This window comes from Phoca vitulina, unplaced genomic scaffold (assembly GCF_004348235.1).
Source record: "Phoca vitulina isolate PV1807 unplaced genomic scaffold, GSC_HSeal_1.0 scaffold29, whole genome shotgun sequence".
Classification (NCBI taxonomy): Eukaryota; Metazoa; Chordata; class Mammalia; order Carnivora; family Phocidae; genus Phoca; species Phoca vitulina.
The window spans coordinates 23,961,107-23,977,086 of NW_022589732.1; the positions used below are offsets into that span (position 1 = coordinate 23,961,107).

Sequence of the window (15,980 nt, forward strand, 5' to 3'; positions counted from 1 at the left end):
CCAACAATTGCACTACTGGGTATTTACCCCAAAGATACAAATGTAGGGATCCGAAGGGGTACGTGCACCCCGATGTTTATAGTGGCAATGTCCACAATAGCCAAACTGTGGAAAGAGCCAAGATATCCATTGACAGATTGGATAAAGAAGATGTGGTATACATATACAATGGAATATTATGCAGCCATCAAAAGGAATGAGATCTTGCCATTTGCAACGACGTGGATGGAACTGGAGGGTATTATGCTGAGCAAAATAGGTCAATCACAGAAAGACATGTATCATATGACCTGACTAATACAAGGAATTCTTAATCTCAGGAAACAAACTGAGAGTTGCTGGAGTGTTGGGGGGGTGGGAGGGATGGGGTGGCTGGGTGATAGACATTGGGGAAGGTGTGTGCTATGGTGAGCACTGTGAATTGTGAAAGACTGTTGAATTACAGACCTGTACCTCTGAAACAAAGAATACATTATATGTTAAAAAAAAAAAAAAAAGAAGATAGCAGGAAGGGAAGAATGAAGGGGGGGAATCAGAGGGGGAGATGAACCATGAGAGACTATGGACTCTGAGAAACAAACTTAGGGTTCCAGAGGGGAGGGGGTGGGGGGATGGGTTAGCCTGGTGATGGGTATTAAAGAGGGCACGTTCTGCATGGAGCACTGGGTGTTATACGTAAACAATGAATCATGGAACACTACATCAAAAACTAATGATGTAATGTATGGTGATTAACATAATAATAAAAAAATAATAAATGTTAAAAATAAATAAATTTCCCCCAGTGAACAAAAAAAAAAAGAAAGAAAGAAAAAGCAGCACTATCTACCATTGTATCAAAAATATTAGAAATGTAGGGATGAACTTAACAAGACCTATTCATTTAACACTGCAGAACACTGCTGAAAATAATTAAGGAGGATATACATAAATGGAAAGATATGCCTTGTTCATGGATCAGAAGACTCTATATTGTGAAGCTCTCAATTCTACCTCAGATTATCTCTAGATTCAATAAAAATGATATTAAAATCCTAGCAGGCCTTCTTCTAAAATGTATATGGAAATGCAGGGCCAGAACTAAGCTGAGGTGCTTGCACAAGCTTGAGGGTGAGTTCCCTCTTAAATTTTGTGCCTTAGGTGCCTTGCTTGACTCATCCCAGTCCCAGCCCTATGAAAATGTGAAGGATGTAGAAGGGTAAAGGCAAATTTTTAAAGAAGGAAAAGGTAGAAAACTTTCTCCACTTGATTTCAGGACTAACCAGAAAGCTACAGTTATAAAGACAGTGTGGCGCTGGTGTGAAGATAGACATATAGGTCAATGAAACAGAAGAGAGAATCTAGGATAGATCCAAACATTGAAGGCCAATTGATATTCGACAAATGATCCAAAGGGGAAAGAATATTATTTTCAACAAATGGTGCTGGAACAATTAAATATTCATGCACAGAAATAAATCAAAATAAAGCAAAAATTAGCCTCAACCCTTACCTCACACCGTATACAAAAATTAACCATCAATCTATGTAACAACATGAATGCATCTCAAAATTATGCTGAGTGAAAAAAGCTACACAAAAGACAAGTATGTACTGTATGATTCCATTAATATAAAGTCCTAGAAAATGTAAAGTAATATACACTGACAGAAAACGGATCAGAGATTACCTGGGATTGGGTGGAGAGAGAGAAACTGGTTACATGGGGACATGAAAAATCTTTTGTGGGTAATAGAAAGGTGCATTATTATGCCTGTGGTGATAGTTTCACAAGTGTATATGTCAAAACTCCAAATCAGGGCGCCTGGGTGGCTCAGTCGGTTAAGCGTCTGCCTTCGGCTCAGGTCATGATCCCAGTGTCCTGGGATCGAGTCCTGTATCGGGCTCCCAGCTCAGTGGGGAGCCTGCTTCTCCCTCTGCTTGCTGCTCCCCCTGCTTGTACTCTCTCTCTGTCAAATAAATAAATAAAATCTTAAAAAGAAAAACCCTCCAAATCATAACCCATCAAATTGTACAGTATTTTTAATGTCAATTATGCTTTATATTAATATTTTAATATTCTCACCCACAAGGAGGCTATAAACAACAACAACCACAACAACAACAACAACCAGAAGAGTCAAAATTGAGGGAAAGAGGATTTAGTGAGGAACATTTCTTTGAGGGGGAAGGAGAACATGGACATGATTCCACTCCCCATAAGAGAAAGGAGGGTGCCTGCTCCCTCACTGCAAGTCTTCTTGGAGGGGCTTCCCTGGGGCCATTGATGAATCCCACAAAACAGAGCCAGGGCCTTACACAAGATTCTCTGGGTCGCATCATAAAAACTACTTTATGTGCCTTCTATGTGCCCATTGACACTGGGTCCTTCTATTGGATACAAATTAGAGAAAGTTTCAGCAATTTTTTGTGTATTATCTAAGGTTAATAGAAAATTCTATGTCACTTTAAGATGTAAAACCCAGTATTGATTCAGGAATTAAAATGATCTAATCCAATATAAGAATTGGAAGATTTATTTCTTTGGTGCAGAAATGTTGACCCTTAAAAGACATAAATGAACATGTATCTCCCTTTAAGGTAGGAATGGGCTGGCCACATTGAACAAGATCAATATGAGCTTGGGGCGCCTGGGTGGCACTTAACCAAGGGTGGCACCTTGGTTAAGCGTCCAACTATTGGATTCAGCTCAGGTCACGGTCTCGTGGTTGTGGGACCAAGCCCCACATTGGGCTGTGCCAGTATGGAATCAGCTCAGATTCTCTCTCCCTCTCCCTCTCATTCACTCTCTCTCTCAAATAAATAAATAAATAAAATCTTTAAAAAAAATCAATGTGAACTTAAAATTCCAACTTGTCTTTATTTGGTTGTGATACCTTAGACCTTTCCTGACCCTCAAGTTTGTAATCTTGACTCCAGTGTTAGTAATATCTCTCTCAGAAGGTCATTGTAAGGATCCAGTCACATGACAAAAGATGAATACATCTGCACAAAGGACATAAGCAACTAAGTCACAAAATTAGAAACAGGTATGATAAAAAAATAAATGTTCAAAGTGTTTGGCTTGACTAGTAAGCAAAGAAATACAAATTAGCACAATGCAGTGAGCCTTTTTATCTATAATATTGGTAAAGAAGAAAAACGATTATATTCATGTTCACAGACACATGAGTGGGATGAGACAGAGCACTCTGATAAAAGGGGCTCAGGCTCCTTGAGAGTTCCCATACTTTGAAACAATATTTTTACCATCACTAGGAATCAGAAACACATCAGATCCAGGTAGAAGTATGTCAATTGCAGCATTATTTACAACAGCATTAACTAACCTAAGTTTCCAAAAATGGAGAAGATTTGCATAAATTATGATTCCTCCAAATGACAGACTACTATAAGACCATTAAATATTATTCCAAATGCTAGCTATTGACATGATAAAATGTGAATTATACATTATTAATTGAAAGCAGGATACAAAGCCGAACATAACAGAGAAACCTCAATTTGGCAAAATAAACTACATATATAAGGCTATTGGAAAGGATAATTCATTAGTATATTAATCTATCTTCTGTTTTACTATTGTAGAAGAATCAGAAAAAAACAAAGCAATTTTCCACTGCTTTCCTTCTATCCCTGTCTCTCTCTCCCTACCATGCATGTGCTCACATACACACACAGAAGCAAGCCACACTCTGTGCTCTAGGAAGTTTGTGCTCTTGTTTCTCCCAAGATATTTTCCTTCAACAAATACGTGAACTTGCAATGATGTTGGCTGGAAGCTTTTGTGGCTTAGAGGATGGGAGTGGTCAAATTGGCTTGAGCCCGGAAGCTTCACGTTGAGATGGAAAGGAGACAGAAGAGGGGTTTGTGGGTCTACCCATCCCCTCATACACATTAATCCAAGGTAGGGTGTCAGAGAGGAGTAGCTGGTAGTCATTTAAGAAGGCTGAGCCCAATACGTGGGGTCTTTCAGGCACAGAAAGGGGGAAAAAATCACCATGCCCAGGCTTGAGACCCAAAGTGTGTTGGAACTTCCTGAGTATCTATCTACAGAGATTTTCCATGATTGATCCTGACAGTGCAAAATCCAGGGACCTTTGCACAACCTTTGTAAGGGCAAGGAGGAAGATATCCTGTTACAAATGGGTTCAAATTTCTTGATTTGAAATTTCTCGCTTTGAATGGGTTCTCAAATTGCTTTCAAAATCCTTTTAAATGGGATTTCATGGATAAATATCATTTGTTTTGAAATAATGTCTATAAAGCATCCAAAGCAGGGCCTGGCACTCAGCAGGTACTCAAATGTAAGTTTCCCTGCTTTTGAAGGCAACCACTGGGCTCACTGTTCTTGCAATGCCCCAGAGCAAACAAGCAGAGATCTAAGGGTAGGGAGGAGGTCATTAGGACCCCCACTGGCCTCATAAGGTGGGCTTTTCAGCAATTCTTGCCCAGGAGCCCCACTCTGCACCTGACCAGGGAGGGGCGCCGGGCACCACAGTGGCAGCCCCTGACTCCTCAGCCCCGCATCACCTCTGCAGCCAAGCCAGTCTGCAAGGCTGCAGGAAACTGCATCCTAGTTCTGATCACTGACAAGTAAAGGGTTTCTTCACTCCTCTTTCTGAAGTTGGACAATATTCATTTGGGATGCTTCAACCACCTCTAAGAGACGGCCCAAGTGCACAGAACATCCTCTGGTTTGAGACAGTGGGAAAAATAACCAAAGCCAAGCCTCTGGTCTCTATGAGCCCTCAAACATTATTTAAGACACTTCACAAGAAGTTTTGGTGGTCTGAATTGTCTCCGGCCTCCACCTCTGCTTCCACGCTCCAGTTTTGAGAGCACGCTCCTCGGGAGCCCCGCCAGGGGCCTGCGGGCCCCGCATGCTGAGCACAGGCAGCAGCCCTTTGTGTGCACGCATGCGTGCACGTGTTTCCTTCTCGCCTCTCCGTGAGTTACATGGTGATTATCCAGCCTGGCAAAGGAGGTGTAATAACAGGGTAGAAGGCACAGATAATAGGATCTTTCTGGCACAAGTAGTGAGTTCATCGGAATCCATCAGAACCCATTTGTGGGAAAAGCAATGGATAGGAATGCACAAGGGTAAACACTAACCTTTAGTTTTCAGATACATTTGCTACATGTGGTAATTAAAGCTATTTTTAAAACTCCCTAAGTGTCAGCACTCCCTTTACCAAGGAACCTTCTGTCAAAACTCGGCAAAACGACAATATACTTGTTTGGGACAGTTGGCTCACATCTAAAACATGGAGTCTGATTCCACGTCAATGGTAAAAATCGGGCTGAGTTGTTCTGTCTGCAGGGAGCTTGAACTTGGTTGCAAATTGCAGAGGATCTAGAGTGGCCCCTACAAGCATTGCCTAGCTGCTATAGGTTAGTGATCCACAAGCACATGTTTCTCACCCATGATACCATAAACTCTCTGAGGGTGAGGAGCATATCTCGCAAATGTGCATGAGCATCCCCAGTGCCTCACAGGTGTTCAGTACATGTATGATAAATGAATTATAGATTGTCAAGAACTGCAAATCCTGGTAGGGAGACAGGACATGGGGGAAGAAGCTAAGGACCACTGAAGAATCACAGCCTGAGTTCTCTGGGGTGTCGGAAAAAAGAAAGGTATGGAAGAAATTCATAGGTTTTGCAAGGTGAGGGGAGAGTAATTTGGGCGGAGCCTTAAAGGATGCATAGGAGTTTGAAAGGGAGAACTAGGGCCCCAGCAACCCCAACACACAGAAATATTACAATTCAGGTTCACCTCAATGATGAGTCAAACCATGTCTCCATCCCCTGGCACTCCTCATAAAGACATGCACTGACCTGTTACATATTTCCTTGATTAAATTCCGAAGATGAACTTTTCCACAGGACATTAGTGATTCGTTAAGAGGAACTATCCCTCCAAGAGTGCTTGCTATATGCCAGACCCCTGTGATGGGTCACTTCAGGTGAGTTTTCTCATTTAATCTTCACACCTGTCCTAAGAGGTAGCTATAGGGAACCCTATTGAGCAGATGAAGAAAACAAGGTTCAAGGAAGGAAGTAGAACAGTTTGCCTGCCCCGAGTCAAAGAAGTATCCATGGTGACTGATCTAAAACACAGTGGTACATCACTGCTCTCTAATATTGTCCCAAACCCATCTGTGCAGCTCCAAGTACCCTTCCCATGGGGCTTTGAAAAGGGCCAAAGTATGATGTCATACAATGACAATTCCCTCATATATCTGTCACTATAAGTGTTAAATTTCACAGATTCCTTTTGGGCTGAGAAACGAAAATAGATACATTCTGAGTGGAAGTACATTTCTAGTAAATATGGTTTGTTCCCTTCAAATACTACTCATGTGACATGTATTAGCTTAATCATGTGGGCTTTTGTAGGGGACTTTCATCATTTCCACAGAAGGTCTAAGAAAACAAGGTAGTAATATGTAAAATCACCTAAAGGGAAGAACTCTAATAATAAATAATAAACGTTTTATAATAAGACTTTCCATAACAACAATATCACCACTTTCAAATGATGAAAACATTCGAATATTACTGGTATTCAGTCATGTAGTCATGTATTTAGTGTTTAGTTAGTGCTAAGTATGAAGGGGAAAGGTAAGAGAGAGGCAGCATGGCAGAGGGTATATATTTCTTAAATTTGGAGTCACCCACACCTAAGTTCAAATCCTGACTCTGCCACTTCCTAAGCGACATTGAAAAGTCAATCCATCTCTTTGAGCCTCTGTTTCCTTATCTGTAAAATGGAATAATAAACGTTGAAGTACCTGGGGACTTGGTCCTCCAACTCCATCCCACCTTTAACCCCCTATGTCATCACATCCTCATGACAGCAGCACTCGACATCAGTGGTCTCTCCCTCCCCCTAGAAATGGTTTCTTCAGGGGCACCTGGGTGGCACAGTCAGTTAAGCCTCCAACTCTTGATTTCAGCTCAGGTCATGATCTCAGGGTTGTGAGATCAAGCCCCACATTGGGCTCCATGCTCAGTGCAGGGTCTGCTTGAGATTCTCTCTCCCTCTCCCTCTGCCCCTCCTGCTTGTGCTCTCTCTCTCTTTCTCAAATAAAGAAAATCTTTTTAAAAAAAGGGAGGAAGGGAGGGAGGGAGGGAGGGAGGGTTTCTTCATTTAGCTTCCAGGTAAAGAAACCATACCTACTAATCATATCAATACTCACATTAAATGAATTTATGTAAGCACTGCAATTAAAAGGCCGAGTGTTATAATAGATAAAATAGCAAGATCCAAGTATGAATGGCCTTCAAGAAACATGCTGTATTTTAAACACAAAGAAACAAGTAGGTTAAAAGTAAAAGAATGGAAAAAGATATATTAGGCTAACACTAGTCAAAATAAATCTGTAATAGCTGCAGTAACATCAAATTATATTTCAGAGTGGAGAACATTTCAGAGCAGAAGGATAAAGAAGGTCATTTTGTAATGATAACAGATCAATTAATCAACAAGACATAAAATCCTAAACATTTATGCCTCTTGTAACAAAGCTTCAAAATACATTAAGCAACAATGGATAAAACTGCAAGGAGAAACAGGCAAATTCACAATTAAAGTTGAATATTTTGATACTCCTCTCTCAATAATTGATAGAACAAATAGACAAAAAATCATCAAGGATACAAAAGACATAAACAACCCTACCAACTAAATTGACCTAACTGACATTTATAGAACATTTCACATAACAACAATAGATAACACATCTTTTTCAAGTGCACATAAAAAAAGACATTTATCAAGAAAGACAATATACTAGACTATCAAATAAGTCTCAATAAACTTTAAAAGATGCAAGTAATAGAAACTATGTTCTTTGACAACAATGAAACTGAATTAAAAATCAATAAGAGAAAGATCCTTTAAAAATCCCCAAATATTTAGAAACTAAATAACATACTTCTAAACAACCCATGGGCCAAAGAAGAAATCAAAAGGTAATACAGAAAATATTTTAAACTGAATAACAATGAAAACACAACATAGCAGAATTTGGGGGATGCCATTAAATCACTTGAGGGGAAGTTAATAGCACTAAAGAAAAAGTCCTCAAATCGATGATCTCAGCTTCCCCACCCTAAGAAAAATATAGATGTAGATGACAAGTAGATGCATGAAAAGATGCTCAGTATCATTAGTCCTTAGGGCAATTAAAATTACAATCATAATGAGGTACCATTACACACCAGTCCAATGGCTAATATCAAAAGCCTGATCAAACCAACTACTTAACACAATGTGGGGCAATTGGAATTCTCACACAACTTGAAAGTTTCTTAAAAAGTTAAACATACATCTACCATATGGCCCAGCAATTCCACTTGTAAATATGTACCCAAGAAAAATGAAAGCATCTGTCCATACAAAGGCTTGTACATGAACATCCATAACAGCCTTATTTGTAATCACTAAAAATCTAGAACAACCCCAATGTCCATCGATGAGCAAAGAGATATTCAAATTGTGATGCATCCATACATGCAGATACCCCTCATCAATTTAAAAAAAAAAAAAAGGGGGCGCCTGGGTGGCTCAGTTGGTTAAGCAACTGCCTTCGGCTCAGGTCATGATCCTGGAGTCCTGGGATCGAGTCCCACGTCGGGCTCCCTGCTCAGCGGGAGGTCTGCTTCTCCCTCTGACCCTCTTCCCTCTCGTGCTCTCTGTCTCTCATTCTCTCTCTCTCAAATAAATAAATAAAATCTTTAAAAAAAAAAAAAAAAGACCTACTGGTATACATTGCAAAATGGGTGAATCTCAAAATAATTATCTGGATGGAAATAGCCACAGCAAAACAGAAAAAAAGAGTACATACTGTACGATTCCATTAATGTAAAACTCTAGAAAATATGAATAATCTATAGTGCCGGAAACAGATCAGTAATTGCCTGGAGAGTGGGAGAAGACGGGGCTGGGGGTGGGATTACCGAGGGGCACAAGAATACTTTTTGGGTCATGGACACGTTCACTGTCTTCCTTGTTGTCACAGTTCATAGGTGCACTCATATGTCAAACGTCAACTGTACATTAAATATGTGCATTTATTGTATGTGAATGAAACCTCAATAAAGCTGTAAAGTTTTAAGTAAAAAAAAAAAAAAAAATAGATGAAGAGCGTGATGCTCAAAACACAGTGCCTGGATCTGCAATGTCTGATAAATGGTGACTCCTATTCTCTGCTCCGGATTTCCAGCTGGGGCTACAGAGGTGGGTAGGACGTGGTCCCTGTCCCCCAGGGCTCCTCAGTGGGGCTGAGGAGACAAACAAGCAGCTCAATTACAACAAACATAATTGGTTTGGAGTGTTACTAAATTAAATTTGTAGACAGTAAATGGTACAGGGACTTAATATCCAAACAGAATTGGAGTCTTCAAAATGAAAGGAAGGAAAAAAAATAAATCTTTTCCTGACCTCTCTCTGTGTCCCAAATAGAGATTTCTTAAAGCTATTTGATTCTGCATTCATATCATGGTCTTTTTTCTTGTTTTCTTCAATTAGTGCATTAGCATTTCTTTCCCCCACATTATTCATGTGTAGCCTAATCTCATTTTCCTGTGCTTTAACTCAGTGTGCGTTTGGGGGTAGGGAAGACATTCATTCTTCTGGACCGTTGACAGAAATCCCCTCTGGGCCAGGCCAAGCTCTGCACCTGGAGGATACTCGCAGTCAGTGATGGTGGCAAACCAGTGAAAGCAATAAGGTGGGGGCTGAGGCCTGAGGGGCAACAACACAAGGGCATTCTGGGCAAAGGCTGGCTGAAGAGGTCCAGACGTTGGGACGACCCTGCGCGTGGGGTGGTGGCGGCCATCTCTTAGGATACACTCAGAGCAACTCTGCATGACACAAGGTGGCAGGAACGAAGACCAGGGAGGGCTCCTGAGGTCAGCTCCTGAACAACCTCATGAGTCATGTGGAGGAATGAACTCGATCCTGCGGGCCCTGACACTCTACCACCTTCCGATGACCTATTCAAGCGCAGAGGGGAGCACATGACGAGAAAAAGCGCAGAGCGCGTTTGGACCAAATGCCTATGTGGCAGTGCGCACAGCCTCACCCTCGGAAAGCACGGCCTGCCTCCAAGACCGAACATGCCTGCAGGAGACACCTGTTCCTCACTCTTCACCTCGAACTTTAGCCACCCTCTTTGATCACAGAAGCCTTTTTCCACAAAGCACCTACAAATTAGCAGAGCATATGTTCCCAAACGCAATTTGGAGACTGCTGTAGGAAGCCCGCCAGCATTTCTCCCTGTCCTTCTCCCTGGCTGCTCTGCTGTTGGCTAATGGCCTGGACCGGGGCTGAGGGGAGCATGCATGCGCCTCAGAGGAAGAGCCTGTGCCCCCAAGGGACTCGCAAGCACAGGGAAAGGGGGTGCAGGGAACAGGGGTGCTGACAGCTGTGGCTCACAGAGCAGGATGATGGCTTTCTGAGTCTGTGAAGGATTGGGATGGTTATAAATGCTCTTCTCCCGCGTGTAGCCAGTTAGACAAGCAGAGGCAAGGTGAGAAGCAGGAGGTAGACCAGCAGCAGGAGCCTTAACACAGCACATCTGGTGTGTGAGTCCCTCGTGCTGGGAACTCCAGGAAGCCTCACAGAAAGGAGGTCCACTTATAGCCTGCTCAGGGAGTCCGGCACATGCTCCAAGCCCCCAACATACCATAGCTGGGCCAAGGAGGGCACGACGATAGGAGAATGAATAATGGGGAGATCCAGGAAGACCTTTTGGCAAAGGAGAGGTTTAGCAGACCCCTGCAGGAAAGGTAAGTCCTTGGCAATCAGCGATTCAGGAAGAGCATGCCAGGTAGAAAGGGAAATCCTGGCAAAGGCCAGAGCCAGGACAGGAAAATAAATATAGGAAACAAGTCACTCATCTGCTTGCAGGGATGAGCCACGGGAGAGTGAGCAGAAGGGTAAGAAGTAAATGAAGGCACATAGGTGTGGTCAGGGTCATCCTGGACGGGTTCTGAGGCAGGGCCCACGATGTTGGCTTTTCTCCACTGAATAGGGAGCCAAGCAGAAGATGCCAAGGGTGCACTGGCTCCTGGGACTGGAACACTGAGAACCAGATTTGGGGGGATGATGAGTTCAAGTGGCCCCTCCACCCCTGAGCCTCGAGTTTAATTGTTGCCTTTGTCTTTCTTCGAAGGCCTCCTGGGAAATGCTCTTCAAAGGAACGTGCTCTACCCTAAGTATATTGACCTGCCCTCAACCAAACCTTTCTAAGAACCTACTCTTTGCATGGGGCACCTGGGTATTCAGTGACAAGCTGAATTCTGACCGTGTCTTCAAGGGACTCATGACCTAGTGGCCACCTTGATTAGTGGTTCACTCTGCTTTCCAAGAGTTCTTTCAAATCTCCACCCTCCTCCAAGCTAACATATAATTTAACCAATCAATGAAAATATAGTTTATACCCAAAAGCACAACTGCTTGCCGGTGTCCCCACAGTCAAACCTGGAGACCTGCAGAAACTAGACACTGTCAGTGAGGCTCATATACTCACAAGCCTTTCTCTGCATCCAATTTCCCCTTCTCCAAGTGAAACAGACCTCAAATATATAACACCAATATTCACCAGTGAAGGGGTAGATATATTAAGAAAACCACCCCATTAAGGAAAAAAAAAAAACAAAAGCCTGTGCCTTTGAATGTTTATCTTGAATCCAGGAAAACACATTAAGCAAGTCAGATACAGAGGGAGAAACTGGAGGACAGAGTCTGTGAGGAATGAGAGAAGCAGGGGCTGGACCACAAGGCAGGCTTCCCTGGGGAAAGATGTGGGACAAAGAAGCACAAACCTGAGCCTGTCAGACAAACTGAACTTCCTCCAGAGAAGTGGGGAGCAGCTCAGGAAATGAGAAGATGGGGCCCCAGTATAGTTGTTGAATTCTGGAGACCATGTTGGAACCACCAAATGCCTTCCCCTGCTTCTCTTCTTCCCGCCTTATTTTATCTATCACGTATGACAAACAGAAAAGCAACTGGGAACTTTGTCTGTGGCTCTGTATTTAGATAGAGCCTAGAATGATATAACTATCATGAGAAAAACAGGACTTTTGTTTCCACTGGGGCTAGACTGTAACAGGAAACAGCAGTTCTGAATGTGGCTGGATCCCAAGGGTAAGTCTACATGCAATTAAGAGAACATCTTGTTCATTAATCAGAGGCCACACTGAGGTCTAAGGGTCCAAGCTTTATAGGAGGACCTACCTTCAGATCATAGACTTCCAGAACATCCATGAGCTGACACAAAAGCCAAGAGTATCTCCATCAGTGTGCATACCTGAGCCCTACTTACTGGCCTTACAGAATCAGACCCCGCCATAGGTTAAGGATCTTTGTCAGGGCCACATGCATGATGATGTCCTTTGGCAGAAAGGGCTTTGGAGTCAGACAGTCTCCATACAGAGTCCCAAATTCACCATTTAATAATTGTATGACCTTGGGCAAATGACTTAACCTCTTTAGCCTGCCATTTCCCATCCATAAAATGGGGATGATAATAACTGTCATACAGAGTTGCCACTGAGGACAAAGGGTGGTGCCAAATATAAAATGCCCCGACAAGTGCCTGGCACGTAATGGGCGATCAAGATATAGTAGGTGATACCCTTCATTCTCAAGAGGAAGAGCCTCCCCATAGAAAAGGAAGCCGAGAAGTAGGAGAGGTCACTTCAGGGGAGTCACACAGCCATCCTCTTGGGTGAAGCTGTTCCAGTGTGGCCGACAGCCATGTCCACACCCGACCCTTCCTGGTGACCCTTCCTGGGGTCCAGCTGCCCCAGCAATGCCCTTGGGGGCACTTCACCACTAGCCCATGCTGAAGTTACCCCCAGCCCTAAAGAAGGAATCAGGAGGGACAGAGGGCCCTGGAGTGGGTCAGATGCAGGGGAGGAAAAAAGATACAGGGCAGAAACGTAAAAACAGAGCCCTTTTTGACGGCAGGCAACAGAGAAACACTGGGTATCCAGTTTGGCGGAGTCACCATAAAACTGAAGTCAGGCCAGACAATTGCCTTAAGGGGCACATGGAAGGCAACCCTTCTCTGGAACAAAGGAAACCAGACTTTGAGAAACCTGGAGAGAAGCTGACGAAGCCCAGAGGATCAAAACTTCCCAAGGACCCAGGAGCACTCCACCAGGCTCTGAAGAATAGGGTGGTGGCCATCATGTCTCTCTTAGTTAGCAGCACAACCATCCATAACCTGAGGTAAATGGACAGTTACCTTGCATGTCTCCAACTGGCCTGGGAAGAGCTAATAAGATGTGAATTTATGGAGGAAAGCCATGAAAAGTGGGCCTTGCAAGAGTTACTATCTGATACTACCTGCACTATTAAAAGAAGCCACCCAAAACTCTTTCAGCCATAGAGCACTGAGCTGATGAAGAAACACACATCATAAAAGAATAAATTACCTACATAATAAACCTTGCATCTTCTCGAATGAGGCCATTAGAAATTGATCAGTTAATTTAGGAGCAGCTGAGGGCCGAAGCCCTGATGAAAGGCGCACCAGGAACCACCTTCTAGAATCAGCTCTGTTAACAGCATGCTGGGGTCCCACAGGCTGCCCTGGTGATGTTTCCTGAATAGGCGTGTGGGCAGAGGGGATTCTTCCAGAAAGCCAGGGCATGTGGCTACAGGCCACTCCCATGTCACATCTGCAGCGTGGAGGCGGCCAGGCCCAGGCACATGGCACTGGTGAAGAGCAGACCAGGCCACAGTGACAACTCAGTATTCCCCTTCCTTCCAGGGCCCAAGGCAGTGGGATGGTCTGTCATGGGAGATGCTTTCCATCTACCCCCTTTAAATGGCTACACTGATTCCTGCCCCCACCAGCTGCACATGGGTGTGTGCACACACAGACGCACTCACACGCATGTCCATATACGCACTCACACACAGGCTGACACACATCTTCTCACATACACTCTCACACGTGTGCACTCTTCTACATATGCACACTCACACAGCTAAGTAACACACACACACACCTGCAACCTCCTGCTGCACGAAATTCATCCTCCACCATCCCCTCCTCATTCCTCTGCCTCACCCCCTCTGCACCCCGTTTTCTAACCTGTGCTAATCTCTCCAGCCCCTGACCCCTGACTGGCTGCCTCCCCTCACTCTGCACATCCTATGCCGGACACTCCTTCCCTTGGACTTCGGCCTCCTTCACGTACTCCAATCTCGATTCTTCCACTGGTTCCCCCCGCTCCAGGTGAGCATCTTGGCAGGTCAGGTCCAACTCTCTGAACCCCTGTGTTGCATTGTGGGGCCCTGGAATTCACTGCAGCACCCCAGGTCAGAATTGGGCCCCACAGCATCCCCCTGAGCTCTCCCAAGGGGCAGGGGGCTTGGTGCAAGCTGCGCCCCTCGGCATTCTGGGGCTCTTACCTCATTCACAAAGACCCAGTGGCTGTCCTTGGAAGCCAGGTTGGTCTCCACAGCCTGCAGAGAGAAAAAGAAAACAAACATGAATGGAAGCAGGCCAGAAGCTGGCAGACATGCAGAATGATTGCCGAGACGGGGTTTGATAAACATTGCTCTTGGAGATTTTTTTCTTCACAAAACATGCCATCCCCCGGAGTCAGCTCTGGACGCTTTAGCTATAAGACGCATCATTTGAACACCGACATCTGACTTCCTGCTGTTCTTCCAAGCTCTCATGCACCAGCCCTGAGCAAGTTGGCAGCTCCAGTTCCTGCAGGCATCACAGGGCCACCACAGGTGGGGGTCTTCTTCCCTTCTCCTGGAGAACACCTTTCTGGAGGAGAGCTTAGGGGGATGATTCTCATGACTGCCAGAGACTAGAGCATCAGGAATCTGGAACAAGGGATGTATGGCATCTCGCCCAGCCATGCTGAACAGCACCTGGGAGGACAGCAGCTCCCAGCTGGGGCTCTGAACTGCCTTCGGTTCTAAAGAAACCAAAAAGGACCCATAGAACCGGCTCTTTCTTGTTTCTGGGCAGCGACCCCACCCCATCATTCTCTCTTATAGCACTTTGTTCTATTTCTTGATAGCCCTTGCTATTTCTGTGCTTGAATAGTTAGCAGCTTATCTATTTCGTATCATCTATCTCCTTCACCAAGTTGGGGTCTCCACATTCTTGGGTGGTCACCGTTGTGTCCCAGAACCTTACACTATAACCAGCACAAAGGGTTTAATATACGAATGAAGATTGCTGCCGAATACATGAAGGAAGCGTAAGAGGGCAAGGCAGATAGGACCCCGCTCCTTATTTTGTTTCTCATATGCTTTATGGGTGCTTTTACCCTCCTTTAACTGGAAAGCCAACAGATTGAAAGGAGAGAAGGAACTGATCATTGTCAAGCATGTCCCGTAAGAACTCTCCCAGTTAGCATGTGTCAAGTACTTGAACCTGGAAAGAGCTATCAGATTGTCGTCCTCTGTGTGTGTGTGTGTGTGTGTATTTTTGTGATCTAATTTTTATCACTCTTTTTATTTGCAAAACTACAGAAAAATAAAAATGTTCAAAATCATCCCATAACCCTGCCCCATTTTTTTAAATGTGCTAAAGTGGTGAAAATGCCCCATTTGTCCCTCCACATTCATCCTCCAGAGGTTGTCTGAGGTGTTCCCTTCTAGAAGGTTGTGGTACATATCTAGGTACACATATCAGACAGATGTTTCTATTAAACTGGAATCATGAAATACATATCAGGTTACAACTGTCATTTTTTTTTTTTTTACTTATCAGTGTATCAAGAATATCTTTCCTCCTCAGTACACAGAGATCTGACTCATTCTTCTTAACCATGAGGCAGAGAGGGGTAAAGAGCCTGCCTGCACCAGCGACCCAGCCATATGTGGGAGCTCGACCATCGCACTGTCGGTGCGCAGGTTACTGTTAGAACTTCACCTACACAGAGAATGGATCAGTTTGCTAGCCAACACAACAAGCATGCGGAAA

The 15,980-nt window shown here is 44.0% G+C and overlaps 1 protein-coding gene across 3 annotated transcripts in view; it reads right to left on the bottom strand.

Annotated features, from left to right (window-relative positions):
* The window catches only part of GRID1 (glutamate ionotropic receptor delta type subunit 1), a 774,024-nt gene that overhangs the window by 320,248 nt on the left and 437,796 nt on the right, over window positions 1-15,980 (bottom strand). For all 3 annotated transcript variants that reach the window (XM_032423996.1, XM_032423994.1, XM_032423993.1), the window contains exon 5: window positions 14,441-14,494. In XM_032423996.1, coding sequence (XP_032279887.1) covers window positions 14,441-14,494 — 54 coding nt within the window. The remainder of the gene's footprint in view (window positions 1-14,440; window positions 14,495-15,980) is intronic.